Below are 18,443 nucleotides of genomic sequence, written 5' to 3'. Positions count from 1 at the left end.
TATGATCTGGATCCAATAAGTGAAACTAAGAGAGAGCTCCTCTTTCCTGAAATTCTCAGTCACAAATAGGCATCCAGTCATCTCGGTGTCAGTTTTGACCTGGAGTATTGTTGGCCAGAGAAAATGCCACTATGTTGTGGCTTAGAGTATTTAATGAGGCTCAATCCCCTTCCATCTGTCATGCTTCAGCTTCTTCTGTATCTTATGTAAATATTCCCATTCTCCAGGTCCCCGTAAGAACAGTGAGGAGATAACTTTACATGAAAGTTTCATCTATTTTTCATAATTCACAATTATTTTCATTTTATTTTGTCTTTTTTAGATGTCTTAATTATTTCTGTGAAGAATAGCATTGATAATTTGATAAGATTGCATTGCATTTATAGTTCACCTTGTTCATCTAATAATTTTTATTCAAAGAGCAAAAGACATATTTCATTTTAAGTGTGTTATATTTTCTTTCATTGATATTTATAAGTTTAACTGAACAATGCATTCTCTTTCATAAATACAGTTCATCCTAAATAGTTCACATTTTATAACTAATGTAAATTAGATTGAATTCTTGATGTTTTGTTCACAGATTAATTATTGATATATAAAATGTTAATTTTTACTAGTTGATGTTTTGTTACATAATTATACAGAATTATCCATCAGTTCCAACAGCTGGTAAGTGAGATGATAGAGAAAATCCAATTCGATGGAAGTTTCCCCTTTCTCCTGTTAGGATTTTGGTTTGATTAAATAGTGTTTTTTTTTTATTAATATTCAGTTTATTTTTTACTTTATTGTCTCAGTATTATCTTTCTCTTTCAGGGAAGCAACAAATCTTTTATTTGTACATGCATTCCTACTATGCTCCCATTCGTAGGTGCTTATTATAAACCCAAGTATTTTCAGAGTTCCCAGGTTTTCATAGTACACATAAGAAGCTAATTTGACTACAAAATTAACTCATGAGACTTCATGATATTGGGTGTTTAAAAATTCCTAGGAAGCAAATTTGTTACCAGAAGACAGTACAATTTGGAAGCATAAGACAAACTGTAATTTTCATGCTATTATCTATTCTAATTTTAGTATATAAGCAAATTTAGTTAATAAGTTAAAGTATTTTTTTTTGTAAGTTGTACTCACTGTTTTGGTAAAAGTCCAGTATTAATTTTTCTCAAAATTATATTTCTCACAGATAAAAGCAAATATTTGTTTTCTATACCCTTTAAATATATATAAAGATGACATGGTCATGATACAGAAGTCTAATGTGAGCAACTATTTCCAGTTTTAACTTTTTCTTAGAGAACAGCAGCCTTATGATAATTATTACTGTCCTTTTACTCATTATAGTTATCATTATTTAATTACTTTAATTTGATCAGAGAAACCTACAAGGTTTCCCAAAACAATGACAGACTTCTGTCAGAGTACTTGTGACCCACCAAAGGCCAGTGGTAAGACCCTATTGCTGAAGACTCCATACGCTGACATACAGCTGACGCATAAAATGGAATGACATGCTTGGAGCCAGGAGAGAGTCAGTCCCCAGACAGTCAGCGTGTCTAGTGCCAGAAGGTGCTACATAGGCGACTGGGGGAAATGACCAAGATCTGTCCAAGCAACACATTGTTTAACCTAATTAGCAACAAATAACCGGATGTGATGCCCACACAAGTGCAATAGTGGTACACAGCCATGGTGAGGAACCAATTGCTCTTGATTTGGCTAACTGATCCACTCAGTGGTACTAGACCCATAGCTGGAGCTGGGAAACAAGTCAGAACCATACCCAAACACAAGCCCACTCTACAATATCAAGCTACCATCAATCACGGGATATAAAAGGGCCTACACCTATCATACTGTCTATCAAAAAAGTAAGTGTTATCTCAATTTTCCAGGTGCTAACTTACTCTCCGTTGGAGAATCTGCTTCTCTTTTCCAGATAGATGCACATACTAAGAAGAGAGCTGCCCCAACATACCTCAAAAGAGGCCCAACTGAAACTAAGGACAACTGGTGAAATAAGCAAGGGTGATGTTTTCCTGTGAACCGGATACCAACACAAAGGGGAAGGAGATCAACGCAGAGAAAAATCAACTCCTACCAAAGCAGAGAGCCAGAGCCTCAGAGGCCCCCAACACCTCAGCACTGAAGTAGACCAAAAATGAACCCAACATGGCTCAGAGAAATTTTGCGGAAGAGGGGGCGGAAAGAATGTCAGAGTCACATGTTGGGTCATGATTTGCAGAGACATTTATCATACCAATAACTGAGGGCTAACTCCACAATGCACGACCCATTTTCATTAACAAGGAGGGTCTAATGGGACGGGGTAGATCACAGAAGAGCCTAAATAATGGTACCAAACTGCCTGTATTTACTGAAAAGAAAACTAATAAGTTAAATTAAAAAAAAATTGAAGAAAAAGAAATGTACATGTATGTCAATATCCACATCTTTCTATTTGGAAGGCAGGGAAGGTATGAAGTATGAATATTTTGAATAAATAACAGGTTCCAAAAAAAAAATAAATCAAAGTTTAATACATTTTGTCATTAAAGGGGAATATAAAACAAAATCTCCACAAAGAGTATGTTATTAAATAATAGACAGTTTTCAATATAAATACAAAATCAACTCTTATTTTACATGTTTAAAACATGAAATATTCTAAATATTCTCATAATTTAAGAATTAAAATAAGCAAACAAAATCTTTGTGAAATACAAATGATTAAGGACTTACTGATAATTTAGAGATCTGTACTTTCAAAAGTAAGATTCTAAAGCAAATAATCATAAAATTACATATATAAAACAATTATTCACGTATCATTAAAATAATTCACTGAAATATGAAATGAGTATATAGATGATAAGCAGAAAAATAAACTGCAGAATGTGACTGAGAGAGATGAAAGTTTTAACAACCATATAACATAAAAGTAAAAATCTCTTCATTTTATTAAAAAAGAGTGACAGAGATTCAAGAACTTTATACTTCCCATTCTTTTTTTCGTTTATGGAACAATCTCAATTAGCTGTTATGGGTGCTGTTTTATATTCACCTGGATAGATTTGAGGAACACCCTAAAATCAGATACAAAGTTAAGTTGAGCCAATATTACTGTTTAAATTTCAAATAATTTCATGAGCATTATAAGCAGAAAAAAATTGGGGGGGGGGGTGAGGTAGGGTTTCACTCTAGCTAAGAATGAGCTGGAATTCACTATATAGTTTCAGGGTGGCCTCAAACTCATGGTGATTCTCCTACCTCTGGTCTCTGAATGCTTGGATTAAAGGTGTGTGGCACCACACCTGGTTGCACAAAGCTATGTTTTTTTGAGACAGATTCTTATGGAGCCCAACATGGGACTCATATCTCTTTTTGAGCAGGGGATTATCTTGCACCTCTGATCATCTTTCCAGTACTCACAAATTATGGGGTTACAGATGTGTTGCACATACCCAGCTTTAGAAAAGTATTCATCTTTAACTCACCATGGCCATGATAAGCTATGGTTTGAAATTGAGCTTAAATATATAATACCAATCTACTTGGAGCCAAATAGCCTATGCTAAGAATTTTCATCCAATGCATCTGATAAAAACTAGAGGTTATAAGGATTAGAACTACATATCTTAACTTCTGTTATTTCATTGAAAGTAATCAATCATTATATTAACAACTGGGTACAGAACCTGTGCTCAATTATACATAAATCTCATATTTGAAAATGCCACTAGTTTAGTACCTGTAGTGATATTTCAAGTAATAAGTGTACATAACATGACAATATTTTCATGGTGAAAACTTTCTTTCCATAGCTAGAATGCATAAGTCAAAAACCAACAGTAATGCTGGCTGTAGTCTCATAAGGACACATTTTTAAGTACATTTGGTACATACTTCTAGGATTTCTTAGATGAGAGAATCATGCTACTTCAGAGGAAAAAATATCTACTAATTAGAAAGCTTTTTCTGCATTTATATTTAAAATATAAAATTTGTATTAAAGTTCTCAATAAAATGTAAAGATAAGAAGAAAAAAGATAAAAGAAAGGAAAAAAATCCAGCCTTTCACAATTTTAACAAGGGCCTATTGTTAAAAAGACACTCTGTCTCTGGGCTGTGCTTAGAATGGTAAAGTGTATAGATCCAGCTGGAGCATGATACCTTTATTCCCTCTATCTATTCTTATTATTTTGGAATGAATAGTTTATATCCAAGTAAATTACCCTTAGTATTCATTTGTCACTGGCCCCTTTCTTGCTGTCAGTTTTCATCTGTTTCTATCATTCTCCATGCAGTGTGAGCCTTAGATTGAGAATTCATTGCCATTGTTGATTACAAGTGCCTGATCTGAAAATCAAATCTAGGAGCAGGAATTCAAGGGATATATAGTCTCAAATATCTAGTCAGAGAATCTCTCCTGCTTAATGCTTTTCTCTATCTAGTGTAGCATATTTAAATAATAAATCAACTTACAGGCTGATAAATTTAGTATGAAACATGTCTGACAGCCCTTGTATAACCTTGTTCATCATCTCAGTAAATAAATAAATAAATGAAATTACCAACATTTTCTGTAGAATAAGTAGAAGAGAATCCACTCTTAGGAGCTGAGTGACATTGTTGAATAACTATAATATTAACAATAATTTTGGACTTTAAATTAAACTTTCCTATGTTATTCTCCCTGGATTGAAAAAGAAAGCAACAACAAATCAGTTATCTTTATATTTGTGGAGTCTGGGAGGCCCAAGATCCAGATTTTGGAAGATTTAATATGTGAAGAAAACTTGCTTCCTATTACCTAGAAGCATACATTGGTTATGTTTACTCACATTGCATAAAGGTTGAGAGAACTTCCAGGGCTTTCTTATAACATTTGCCAATTACATGTAGGTTCTGTTCTTACAGCATCATCACCACTACTTGAAGGCCCCATCTTCATAATGATGCGTGTCCACTCGGGGGACACAATATTCAGTCTATTAGAGAAATCAGAGTGAATGGTGCTCTTTTACTTTATTACCTCAAATATATCATCTAATTTATAAATACTATATACCCCTAAATTATAAACTCTAAACTAATTTTCCTATAATACGTTCAGGTTTAATAATAAAATTCCTAGTGTAAAACATTGGATCAGATGAGAATATGTCAAAGATGAAATAACAAAGTTGGATATACCAGGACATTCCAAAAAGACAATAATATTAAAGTTAGATTTTTCTAGAGTGGAAATGCTGTGAGTCTGCTTTAATGTTGACTACTTTGTATTCTCTGATTTTCCCCTTTGAGTCTCCTCAGTGTCTACCAACACCTCCCTGGAGAAGGTTTTCTGGCTAGCAGTAAGAGTAGCACTAATTTTATCTGTCATTGCCTCTTTGATATTTCCTGGGACGTGAAATATATACACAGATGACAGGTCATGGATTGGACAGTCAGCTTTCTTTTCTTGTCATACTGATGAACGTTCGGTCCCCAAGGTAATAACTTCCATCTGTGTAAAGCTGATTCTCTAGCCAAGAGTGAAAGCAGCATGGATTAAATGGGACAACATCAACATTTAGATAACTTTTTGATGTGCACTCTCTCTCCTTTTAGCCAAAGAGAAGTGGCAGCTTCCATCTAGGGTTTAATGTCCTTCCAAACAATTGGTTCTCTGTAACATATATGAATTCCCTCCATTGATCAGGCATCATACCTAATCAGAGAGCAGCTGACTACCCATGTCCTGTATGCCACTATTTTTCTGCTATGTGTTTATTGTGTTGCTGGTTGATTTTGGATCTTTCAGGATCCATTTCCTGTTTATGCTTCACAGCATTTTCCAGCACTGTGAGAGCATGCCAACAGGGAGCTAGACTCCACCTCAGTTTGAGAGTAAACTCCCAGTGTCCTGCGACCACAGCCTATGGTGTCTTTAGTATAGTGCCTTACCATTTAGTGCTGTGAGTAACCAAGAGCTTTCGCATTGGCCTTCTGGGCCTCTGACCAATAGCTCTCTGTGGAGGTAACTAGATTCTGCCATTTTGATTTACCTTCAGTAGTCCATGATTTTAGGATGAATGTGACCCCATAACAACAGATCTTATAATTTTTTATTCTTGCTAAATAGAGATTTAATTAGTAGTTTTATGTTAATAATTTCTACATGTGTATTGTGTGTTGTGGCTATGTTTGTATACATTTTCAAATGAATGTATGTGTGTTCAGGTGCACAATCAAATACAGTATGTGTTTATGGAGGGCAATGTCTATGGCCAGTGTCTTGCTCAACACTCTCCAAATTATTTTTTTTTATAAATCATATTTTTTTAGAGAGAGAGAGAAAGAGGGGAGAGATAGAGAATTGGTGCACCAGGGCCTCAGACACTGCAATCTAACTCCAGAGGCTTGCACCACCTAGTGGGCTTGTGCAGCCTTGTGCTTGCCTCACCTTTGTGCATCTGGCTAAGGTGGGATCTGGAGAGTAGAATATGGGTCCTTAAGCTTCACATGCATGCGCCTTACCTGCTAAGCCATCTCTCTAGCCCTGCAAGTTAGTTTTTGAGAAGTGAACTTCCCCTGAACTCACATATCAGTGATTTGGCCAAACAAACTACCTACCAAGTCTTAGGGGTCTTCACCTTGCCCTTGCTGGAGTTACAAACTTATACTAACACACTACGAATTTTACATCAGTAACTGAAATACAAACTCAGGCTCTCATATTGGTCTGAAAAGCGCTTTACCAACTGGCATACTCCCAGCACCGGTTTCAGTTTCTCACTTAACAATTGCAGGGCTTTTACTGCCCTGTGATTTCTATGACCATATCATTATCATCTTCATGCATTTCAATTATTATTCTTTTACTTTATTGGGAATTATTGGAGTTGCATTCTTTTCTTCCTTTTGGGAACAATGCTTAGTTGACTAATCTTTCACTTTTTTTTAATACATACAAGTCAGGCAACAAATTCCTATAAGTGATGGCTTACTGGTTGAGGCACTTATTGGCCAAGCTAAAGAAATCAGGTTCTACCTCCCAGAACCCACATAAAGCCAGATATACAAGGTGGTGCATGCATCTGGTGTTCATTTGCAATGGCTCAAGGCTCTGGCATGCCCATTCTCCCTCTCTCTCCCTCTTTAACTCTCTCAAATAAATAAATGTTATATTCATAAAAATTCCTAAAAATAATTTGAGTTTTCATTCAAAATGTTAATTTTGTGGTATATTTATCATATATTTATAAATATTCCTAATTTTTAATAACTCTCCTTGGTCTCATAATTCTATATAATATGAATTATATCTTTTCAAAATGAATTTTATAATTTGATTACATTTCTAATGTGGCCAAAAGTATGCAATGATTTCAATTAATATGCATACATGACACTGGCTTTATGGCCCAATAATTTATTATTTGCAAATCTTCTGTGATCTCTAGAAAATAAACTTGGAAAACAAGTCATTTTCCAGTGTTTGTCATTTGCTTCATGTACCTATGAAATCTTTCCATGTGATGACAGAGGGTACAATTTGTAATAAACATTTGGTTTTGTTCTTTCATATTGTTTGTATTTATTGGTGACTTTTAAAATATGAATATACTCATTTGCACAGTTAGTAAAGTACTTTTAAGTTTGAAATTATTTTGGTTTATGTATAATTTTCTAATAAATCAATCATCCTTCATCCAAAATAATACATTATTAGAGATCAATGATTAATAATAATATGACTTACAAGTTTTATTACTTTTTTGTAGTTATATATTTAAAATATTCTTAAACTTGATGCATAATTGTTTTGATCCAATCTTGGACTGACATCATCCTGGAGTTGAACTATTTGATCCATATGTCTGTATGTCTATTTATATCTATTACATATATATTACAAATCTGTGCATTTATATATTTTGTGCATATGTACACATAATATAGAGAAATTGTAGGCTAAACCAGTGTATGTTACTTGTTAATCCTACTTATTCCAATTTTATGTATGCACATAAAAATTAGCCTTTCAATGCATTATAGCTTATCAGTGTCATTATTTTACTTTCTTTAGAATTTTTTCTGGACAATAAAATATGGACTTATTATTTCATTTTATTCATGTGTCTCTACATGTGTACCAATGTGTGTATAGATGTTTAGATGTTCATGTGTCTATACATGCACACGTTTATGTGAGTGTGCATGCATGTGCAAGTATGTGTGTGTGGAGAGATGGCTTAGTGGTTAAGCACTTGCTTGTGAAGCCTAAGGACCTCTGTTTGAGGCTTAATTCCCAGGACTCTCCAGCCCTTTTTTTTTTTTAAATTTTTTATTTATTTATTTGAGAGCAACAGACATAGAGAGAAAGACAGATAGAGGGAGAGAGAGAATGGGCGCGCCAGGGCTTCCAGCCTCTGCAAACGAACTCCAGACGCGTGCGCCCCCTTGCGCATCTGGCTAACGTGGGACCTGGAGAACCGAGCCTCGAACCGGGGTCCTTAGGCTTCACAGGCAAGCGCTTAACCGCTAAGCCATCTCTCCAGCCCCAGCCCATTTTTTTTCATTTTTTGTGTATCATTTTATTCTTCAGTTTGGTAACTTTATTAGAAGTTATCTTTCCATGTCCATATATATATATATATATATATATATATATATATATATATATATGCATTCATTTGATGCCTCATACTGTTAATTGCTTTTCCAACTATGAATTATGACTATTTATATTCCAAGTATTCATTTAAGTTATTGAGATTGCATTTGTTTAGTTTCTAATGGCTTTATTTCTATATTGCTTATAATATTCGTTATGAAAAAAAATCCCTTCCTTTATTTCTAGTTGTTTTGTGCTAAGTTCTATACATTGTGTTCTATGTATTATAGGAGTTTTCTTGAAATTTGAAATAAATTATTTTTGTTTGACTAATTATTTTTAATTGTTTTAAAATGTGTTTATTTATTTGAGACAGATTAAGAGAGGAAGAGAAAGAGAGAGATAGAGAGAGAGAGAGAATGGATGCATCAGGGCTTTTAGCCACTGAAAACAAACTGCCATCTTGTACATTTGGCTTACATGAGTTCTGGGGAATTAAACCTGGCTCCTTTGGCTTTGCAAGCAAGTTTTTAAGCACTAAACCATCTCTCCAGCCCTGTCTGACTATTCTCAACAGGATGTTTATCTATAAAGCAGGATTTGTATATGCTTACATCTAAAATCTGAGAAAATATTATAGTTTTTAGATATTTTGTGAAAATCAGTCATTGATCATTATTTAGTAACTTGAAAAACTATACCTTCCTACAGATACTAATATCTGCATGCACAATATGGGAAAGGAGCTTTACAGATAACTTTAAAACCATCAAAAATTGTTCTATGGTAATATGCAACATGCTTGATGGATAATACACACACACACACACACACACACACACACACACACATCAATACAGTGTAACACAATCTTAGCACATGATATGGCCGTACAGTATATAATAAAAATAGTTTTATCTTGACCTATTAATGATGGAGATTATAAAATCCATGGATTTATTGATGGGAAAGAACAGGATTGTGCCACTGTTTAATATTCAATCCAGTGTCTCTTATTTTCCATTGGATCTGAAGTGTTCTCAAAGAGAATTGTTAACTTTCAAAGCATGTTTGTCTTTCATTTTGGATTGAGACAGTTCTTGATGTGTAGCCCAGGCTGGCCTGCAACTCATGATACTCTTGTCTATACATTCTGAGTGCTGGAATTACATGTATGCATGATCATAACATGTTCCATTTTACTTATTTTTTTTAAAAAAGTTACTGACTTAACTGTGAAAACTGATGATAAAAATTTAGAGTGACACTTTTCTACAGTATCTTGTATATATGAGCAACTATCAATTAGTGAGTTTTAGGAAAATGTAATGTTGTAGAACATATTACTTTATTTGGTTATCAAGTGTTTTAGGATATTAATATGTAAATTAACATAATTCTCTAATATATGAGTAAGTTATTTTTAATATACTTGCTGACATATGTATGTATATTACAAGAACATCTTCCACAGTAATATCTTATCCCATACACATATGTAAGTTAGACAAGATGAACTCAATAGAACTTCTGCTTTCATTTTGTGAATTGAAATAATTTGATTTGGAATAAAATAAATGGTCTTGATAGCAACTGTCTTATTGTAGATGAACAGTTTTTCAATGAGAGATACTGACCATCTGTTCTCTTTTCCACTGAGAATAAAACAAAGCTCAGTGAAACTTCCGTTCAGGAAAAGGAGAGACAGGTTAGATGGTAGAAACAACTTGTTGACATCAAGGTTGTTTAAACACAAAATCTCACTATCAAGGGAACACATAAGATCTTTTCCTCTGAACATCACTTAGAATTAGACAGATGGCCATCTGTGTTACAGTCTTAGTTTGCAGACCCAGGTGAAAGCACAGTCCAAGATTTTAAAAAGCCTCTGGAGAAATCTTTTAGTTTATAAATAGAGGTACAACAAAGAAATAGAAAAGTTATAAAATGAGAAATCAAAGAAAAAGAAATGATGAGGATTTAAACACATTAACACCTTACATTAGGAAGCTGGATGTGGTGACTTTTGCTCATAGCACCAGCTACTTGAACTCAGTGGAGTCAGGGTCATCCAGGATGAAATTCTTAGTCCATGCCTCAATGTAAATTAATTAATTATATCAATTTTTATCTTTCCTTATAGTCTTTCAGTATTTAATCTTTTTGTTATGCTATAATACATTGATAGCCACATAAGTATTGTAATGTTTTATTTTAAATAAAGTTCATTAAGATATAACTTACTGGCAATAAAATATATATTTGCTAACTAGCGTTCAAATATTTTTTTAAAAAACTTATGTAATCACTACTCAATATAAAAAGAGAGAATATTATCACCCTAGTAATCCTACATAACTCACTCATAAATAACTAATAATCTGAATTAAATCAATATACATTTTAATATCAATTATCCTATAGGCCAAAATTAGACTATCAGTTGGGCATGGTGCTTTTAATCCTAGTACTTGAGAGGCAGAGACAGAAGGGTTGCTATGAGTTTGAGACCAAACTGAAACTGCATAGTGAATTACAGGTCAGCCTAGGCTAGAGATAGCTCTACCTCAAAAAAAAAAAAAAAAAAGATAAAATAAAATAAAAATTTCCTCATTTGTCCGACTAAATCAGCATTTATTTATTTATGTATTTATATTGTTGTACTAATATTTAGAACCTAAGTTCTATTTTAATTTGGTAAGGATACTTCAAGTACTGGGCCTGGGAATTGTTAGCAGCTTTTAAATACCATATCACTACAGCATATTTCCATTTTCCACTTACACCTACAGTGCACAAGAGCTCTGTTTGTTCTCCATCTTATCACCATTTTCTGGTTCTTTCAACTTATATGATTAAAATCAATATTTGCTTCATATTTATGGAAACAACAGGAGGAAAATACAAGTTAGGTTGTTACAAAGGCAGAAAATTTAAAATTCTATGCTAATTGTACAGATTGTCAATGATATTTTTCTTTATTTCTTGTCATTTTTAGCCTACTTAAATATAAAAATTAAATATAAAACATTTATGTCAGTATTAGAGGTTTGTTGTTTGTTTGGTGTTTTGTTCAAGATTGTTCATGGTTGGATTACAGCCATTAATTTTGATGGGGAGTGTTGCAGTCAGGTTTTCATTGGTGGCAGAAATCACTCAACCAAGAGTAGCTCATAGGAAAAAGATTTATTTTGACTTACAAACTTGATGGGTAGCTCCATGATGGTAGGGGCAAATGATGGCATGAGCAGAGGTTGGACATCACCTTCTCACCACATCATGTGGACAAGAGCAACAGGAGAGTGTGCCAAATGCTGACGAGGAAAAGCTGGCTATAATACCCATAAGCCGGCCCCCAAAAATACACTGCCTCCAGGAATCATTAAGTCCCAAATCTCCATCATCTGGGAACCTAGCCTTCAGACATCTAAGTTTATGGGGGACACCTGCATCAAACCACCACAAGGAGTGATGCAATTTACTTATACTGCTTGTATATTGTTGATCATCCTACATTTTTAGGTTATTTTTAATTACAGAGGTTTCTGAATTAGTATACTGTACCTTCTGACAGTTTTTAGAATTATTTTCTCCAGCCCTGGCTCCTGCTACATTAGAACAGTCTTGTCTTCTTTCAATAGATTCTCTATTTCATTGGTTATTCTGGAACTTGAATACAAAACCTTAGTGTAGCTTCATTTGGGAACATAATATTTGCTAAAATTCTTGAATATTTGGCTTAAGGTTTATCATCTATTTTGAAAAGAATAGTCACAATTAATATTAATACATCTTTAGTCTCTTTAACCCTTTGTTATTTTCTGGTGTTCCTATAGTGCAGTTATACTTTTAAAATTATCCCTTCTTTACTAAATGTTAGTTTTTCATTCATTTGTTATATTGCATTTGTAAAACCCCATGGAAAAGTCCCAAAGCTAAAACAGCCCCAGTTGCAAAAACCCTGTCTCAGTTTCCCCGAACCCTGGAGGTCACCACCCTGCCTGTGGTTGCTTCAGACTTAGCCAAGAAACACAGGTGGATTCCACCAATCAGAAAGTCCCTTAAGCAAGACCCCCCTCCCTAACCCCTTGAGCAAGACCCCCTCCCTAGCTTTGTGGTTGAACTTCACCAATCAGAATCCTCCTGTCCCTTAAGCAAACTCCCTTAAGCAAACCTTGCTCAACTACCTAGTTCCCAAATCCTGTCTCAGTTCCTGGAACCCAGCTATGCCCCCCGATAACCCTGAAATAGCCTAACATTGACCAATGATAAGATTGTAACCATGCATCTGCTTCTGTACACCAGCTTCTGCCCTCCTTATCCCTATAAAAAAAACCCTCTACCTTGCCCGGCACGTTCAGTCTCTCGAACGACTAGAGTGCCTGCAGGCGCCTGTGTGAACAATAAAGCTGCCTTTTGCCTTTGCATCCAGTGGCTCGGTCTTGGTTCTTGGGCGTGGGTCTCCGGCCGCGGAAGATACCCTCCGGGAATCTTTCAATTGGGGGCTCGTCCGGGATTAAGAGAGACCACCCCCCCTCCCCCCCCCCCCTCCCCGTCCAACCCAACCACTGCCCACTGGAAGGTAAGCGACTGACCTGGTGCACCGCTCCATTCGTCTGCTCTGTTTGTCTAAGTCTGGTTTTGTTTTTGACTGTGCCGCGTTAGAAAATTGGCTCGGATCCGATGTTGTTCTGTATCTGGGCGGCCTGAGAAGGAGCTGACGGGCTCGGACTTCTCCCCCGCCACCCTGGAGGACGCTCCAGGGAATCTGGGAGCCCGATTTTTTGGGGCTCAACAAGTATCCAAGGGATACGTTAGTCTTTTGGGTGGACGAACAGTCCTCCCATCTGAACCTGCATTTTCGGTTTGTTACCGAAGCCGCGCTGCGCATCTCTGTGCCAGCTGTCTCTCTGCAGTCTTAGTCCTTGGTGTCTGTTTAGTGTTGTCTCTTGACAAAATGGGTCAAAAAGTTGTAACCCCCCTGAGTTTAACCCTAGATCATTGGAAAGACGTTCGGAAGATCGCCTCCAACCAGTCAGTAGATGTCAAAAAGGAAAAATGGCAAACTTTCTGCTCCACAGAATGGCCCACTTTCAATGTGGGCTGGCCAAGGGATGGAACTTTTAACCTCTCTACCATTTTACAGGTGAAAGCTAAAGTGTTTGATCATGGCCCTCACGGACACCCAGATCAAGTCCCCTATATAGTCACCTGGGAGAGTCTGACAGTCGACCCACCACCCTGGGTTATTCCTTTTACTCCTCCTTAACCTACCCCACCACTGCCTATCCCTGCCCCTACCTCCTCCTCTTGTTGTCCAGTTAATACCAAGAAGCCCCTAAAACCAGTACTTCCCCCGGACCCCAATACCCCCCTTATAGATCTCCTCTCGGAAGAACCCCCTCCCTATAGATCTCAGACCCAAGATACCCCTAGTCACCAGCTGCTGGCCCCTTTGGCCCCACCCTAGCTCCCTTCCCCAGTGGCTGGACGTCTGAGGAGCCACCGAGAACAGCCACCAAAGGAAGAGACTTCACAAGCCTTTCCCATGAGGCGGGGGCCAGGGGACCAGGTTCAATATTGGCCCTTCTCTGCCTCAGACTTATATAATTGGCGGACCCACAACCTGCCTTTCTCCAAAGACCCTACCGCCTTGACTAACTTGATTGAATCTATCTTAGTTACCCATCAACCCACTTGGGATGATTGCCAACAACTCTTACAGGCTCTTCTTACGTCAGAAGAAAAGCAGAGAGTCTTTCTGGAAGCCAAAAAAAATGTTCCGGGTGATAACGGGAGACCTACCCAGATACCAGATGAGATTAATGATGCTTTTCCTTTGACTTGTCCCGACTGGGATCACACCTCAGCAGACGGTAGGGGACACCTACGCCTTTATCGCCAGTTGCTCATAGCGGGCCTCTGTGGTGCTGGGCGCCACCCTACTAATTTGGCCAAGGTAAAGCAAGTAATACAAAAACCAGATGAATCCCCTGCTGCCTTTCTAGAGAGAATTAAAGAAGCCTATCGCATGTACACCCCTTATGATTCGGAGGATCCTAATCAGGGAATAAATGTGTCCATGACTTTTATCTGGCAGTCTGCCCCAGATATTAGAAATAAACTTCAAAGATTAGACAATTTACAGGGACAGTATCTCCAAGATTTATTAAAGGAAGCAGAAAAGATTTTTAATAAGCGAGAGACACCAGAAGAGAGAGAAGACCGCTTAGGTAGGGAGGCAGAAGACAGGGAGGACAAACTTAGGAAAGAAGCAGAGGAAAGGGAAAATGCGAGAGAACGCAAAAGAAGCAAAGAATTGAGCCGCATCTTGGCCACTGTAGTACAGGACTAATAAGTTGGGAGACCAAAGGCGACCCAGACCCAGAGTGGATCAGGACCAATGTGCATAATGCAAAGAAAAAGGACACTGGGTAAAGGACTGTCCTAAAAGACCCAGAAAAACAATGGATTCCACCCCAAAGTCCCACTTGTTGGCCCTAGATGAAGACTAGGGCAGTCAGGGCCAGGAAACCCCCTGAGCCTAGGTTAACTCTTACTGTTGGGGGGCACCCTGTCACCTTCCTAGTGGACACCGGCGTCCAGCATTTGGTCCTCACCAAATTCCCTGGACCCCTGAGCAACCGGACTGCCTGGGTACAAGGTGCCACAGGAGGAAAACAGTACCACTGGACCACCGAACGGGAGGTACATTTGGCCACCGGTAAGGTCACTCATTCTTTTCTACATGTGCCAGATTGCCCCTATCCGCTATTGGGAAGAGACCTTCTAACAAAATTAAAAGCTCAAATTCATTTTGAGGGAGCCAAAGTGTCTGGTCCTAAGGGAGCTCCCCTGCATGTACTAACTCTTAATCTAGAAGATGAATATCGGCTTTATGACAATTCCCCAAATAAACCTAAAAATATAAATTATTGGCTAGAGGCCCACCCACTGGCCTGGGCAGAAACAGGAGGAATGGGACTGGCCAAACAACAGGCCCCCCTTATTATAACGCTCAGGGCCTCGGCATCCCCAATATCAGTTAAACAATATCCAATGTCTAATGAGGCCTACCTGGGAATTAAACCTCACATAAGAAGGCTCTTGGACCAGGGAATTCTGACCATGTGCAGATCCCCATGGAATACTCCACTATTACCTGTCAAGAAGCCTGGTACAGGGGACTATCGCCCTGTCCAAGACCTTAGGGAGATTAATAAAAGGGTGGAAGACATCCACCCCACGGTGCCTAACCCTTACAATCTGCTAAGCTCTTTACCTCCCTCTCATCAATGGTATACAATCCTGGACTTAAAGGAGGCCTTTTTCTGACTGAGACTGGCCCCCCAGAGCCAGCCACTGTTTGCATTTGAATGGAAAGACCCTGACCTTGGAATCTCAGGCCAACTAACATGGACAAGGCTTCCCCAGGGATTCAAAAACAGCCCTACCCTCTTTGATGAAGCCTTACACCGGGACCTAGCTAACTTTCGAGTCCAGCATCCATCTTTAATTTTGCTCCAATATGTAGATGACTTCCTACTTGCGGCCTCAACGTATCAGGACTGTTATACAGGTACTGGGGCCCTGCTTGAGACTCTGGGGCCGCTGGGCTATAGAGCTTCTGCTAAGAAGGCCCAAATCTGTCAACAAGAAGTCACCTATTTGGGATATAAATTAAGAGATGGCCAACGCTTGCTGACACCGGCCCGAATAGAGACTGTATCCCACATCCCCGTCCCTCAAAACTATAAACAACTTAGAGAATTCTTGGGGACTGCTGGGTTTTGCCAATTATGGATACCAGGTTTCGCTGAAATGGCCGCCCCTCTCTACCCTCTGACTAAACAAGGAGCCCCTTTTAATTGGACTGAGCCACAGCAAGAGGCTTTTGACAAAATTAAACATGCTCTCCTTTCCCCTCCAGCTTTGGGTTTACCTGACATCACCAAGCCCTTCGAGCTATTCATAGAGGAAAGACAGGGGTTTGCAAAGGGAGTATTAACTCAGAAACTCGGGCCCTGGAAACGCCCTGTTGCCTATCTGTCAAAGAAGTTGGATCCAGTGGCCTTGGTCTGGCCTCCATGTTTAAAAATGATTGCTGCAATTGCAGTCCTAATTAAGGATGCAAGCAAACTGACCTTGGGACAACCATTAACTGTGTTAACTCCACATGCTGTTGAGTCCATTGTGCGTCAGCCCCCAGACTGCTGGTTGTCTAATACACGTGTGACTCATTATCAGTCTCTGTTACTAGACACAGACCGCTTCCAATTCGGTCCTGTGGTGGCCCTAAACCCGGCTACACTTTTACCCCTCCTGGAGGGGCCAGAGGCTCATGACTGTCAGCAGATTCTTGCAGAAACACACGGAACCTGCAAGGATATCACCGACCAGCCGCTGCAGGATGCAGATTTTACCTGGTATATGGATGGCAGCAGCTTCCTACTAAATGGTGAGAGATGAGCTGGGGCTGCAGTAACCACCAGAGACCAAGTGATCTAGGCTAGCGCCCTGCCCGGAGGGACCTCGGCCCAAAAAGCGGAACTCATTGCCTTGACTCAAGCCGTCCTGCTGGCTAAAGGTAAAAGTCTTAATGTATACACTGACAGCCGGTATGCATTTGCCACCACCCACATTCATGGGGAAATTTATAAAAGAAGGGGCCTGCTGACATCAGAGGGAAAAGAAGTCAAAAACAAGACTGAAATATTGGCCCTCCTTAAAGCTCTGTACTTGCCCCGAAAGCTCAGCATTATACACTGTCCAGGCCACCAAAAAGGAAACAGCCCTGAGGCTATAGGAAACTGATTTGCTGATAAGGCCGCCCGAGAGGCAACTCTAGGACCCCAACTCTTGACTCTGATGGCCGCTGAGAAGGGGACTCCCAAAACAACATCTCCAACCTCGGAATGGAAATACACAGATGAGGACTTGGACTTAACTCAGAAACTGGAGGCATCATATGATGCCGCCCACAGCAAATGGACATACCTAGGAAAGACTGTTGTACCTCAAGAGGTTACAGCCCTCCTCATTAAGCAACTTCACAACTTAACCCACCTGAGCGCTCAAAAGATAAATGCTCTAATAAAAGAAACAGGACATCTTTTTCTAAACAAAGGTTCAATTCTAAAAGAAATTACAAACACTTGTAAAGTGTGTGCTCAGGTAAATGCTGGAAAAGCCCAGATGGCCCCTGGGTCCCGCCTGAGGGGACACCAGCCCAGGACATGCTGGGAGCTCGACTTCACTGAGGTAAAACTGGGTATGTACGGTTATAAATATCTCCTAGTTTTTGTAGACACTTTTTCAGGATGGATAGAAGCATTACCTACCAAACATGAAACCGCCAAGATGGTAACAAAAAAATTACTAGATGATATCTTTCCTCGATATGGAATGCCACAGGCACTTGGGTCAGATAATGGGCCTGCCTTTGTCTCCCAGGTAAGTCAGTTGGTGGCCAAGGCACTGGGGATCAATTGGAAATTACATTGTGCATACAGACCCCAGAGTTCAGGTCAAGTAGAAAGGGCAAACAGAACAATTAAAGAGGCTTTATCTAAATTAACGCTTGCAACTGGCTCAAAGGATTGGGTACAACTCCTACCCCTGGTTCTCTATAAGGCTCGAAATACCCCAGGCCCTCATGGCGTAACCCCCTTTGAAATCCTCTATGGCAGTCCTCTGCCAGCTGTTACTTTCATGCTTACAGAGACTTCTAATTTTGCTAATACTCCCACCTTACAGGCCCACCTAAAGCCCCTACAATTGGTACACCAGGAAATTTGAAAACCCCTAGCAGCTGCCTATAAAGAGGTGTCTAATA

At 38.6% G+C, this 18,443-nt stretch overlaps 1 protein-coding gene across 1 annotated transcript; it reads left to right on the top strand.

Annotated features, from left to right (window-relative positions):
* The first annotated feature begins 13,565 nt into the window (after positions 1-13,565).
* On the top strand, positions 13,566-17,077 carry LOC123453608. The gene is given in 3 exon segments (XM_045130629.1): positions 13,566-14,786; positions 15,113-15,332; positions 16,539-17,077. Coding segments are annotated over 3 exon segments (1,980 nt in total).
* The last annotated feature ends 1,366 nt before the right edge of the window (positions 17,078-18,443 follow it).

This window comes from Jaculus jaculus, chromosome 12 (assembly GCF_020740685.1).
Source record: "Jaculus jaculus isolate mJacJac1 chromosome 12, mJacJac1.mat.Y.cur, whole genome shotgun sequence".
Classification (NCBI taxonomy): Eukaryota; Metazoa; Chordata; class Mammalia; order Rodentia; family Dipodidae; genus Jaculus; species Jaculus jaculus.
Note: the sequence above shows the minus strand (reverse complement) of the source record. Positions and strands in the feature narration are given on the sequence as shown.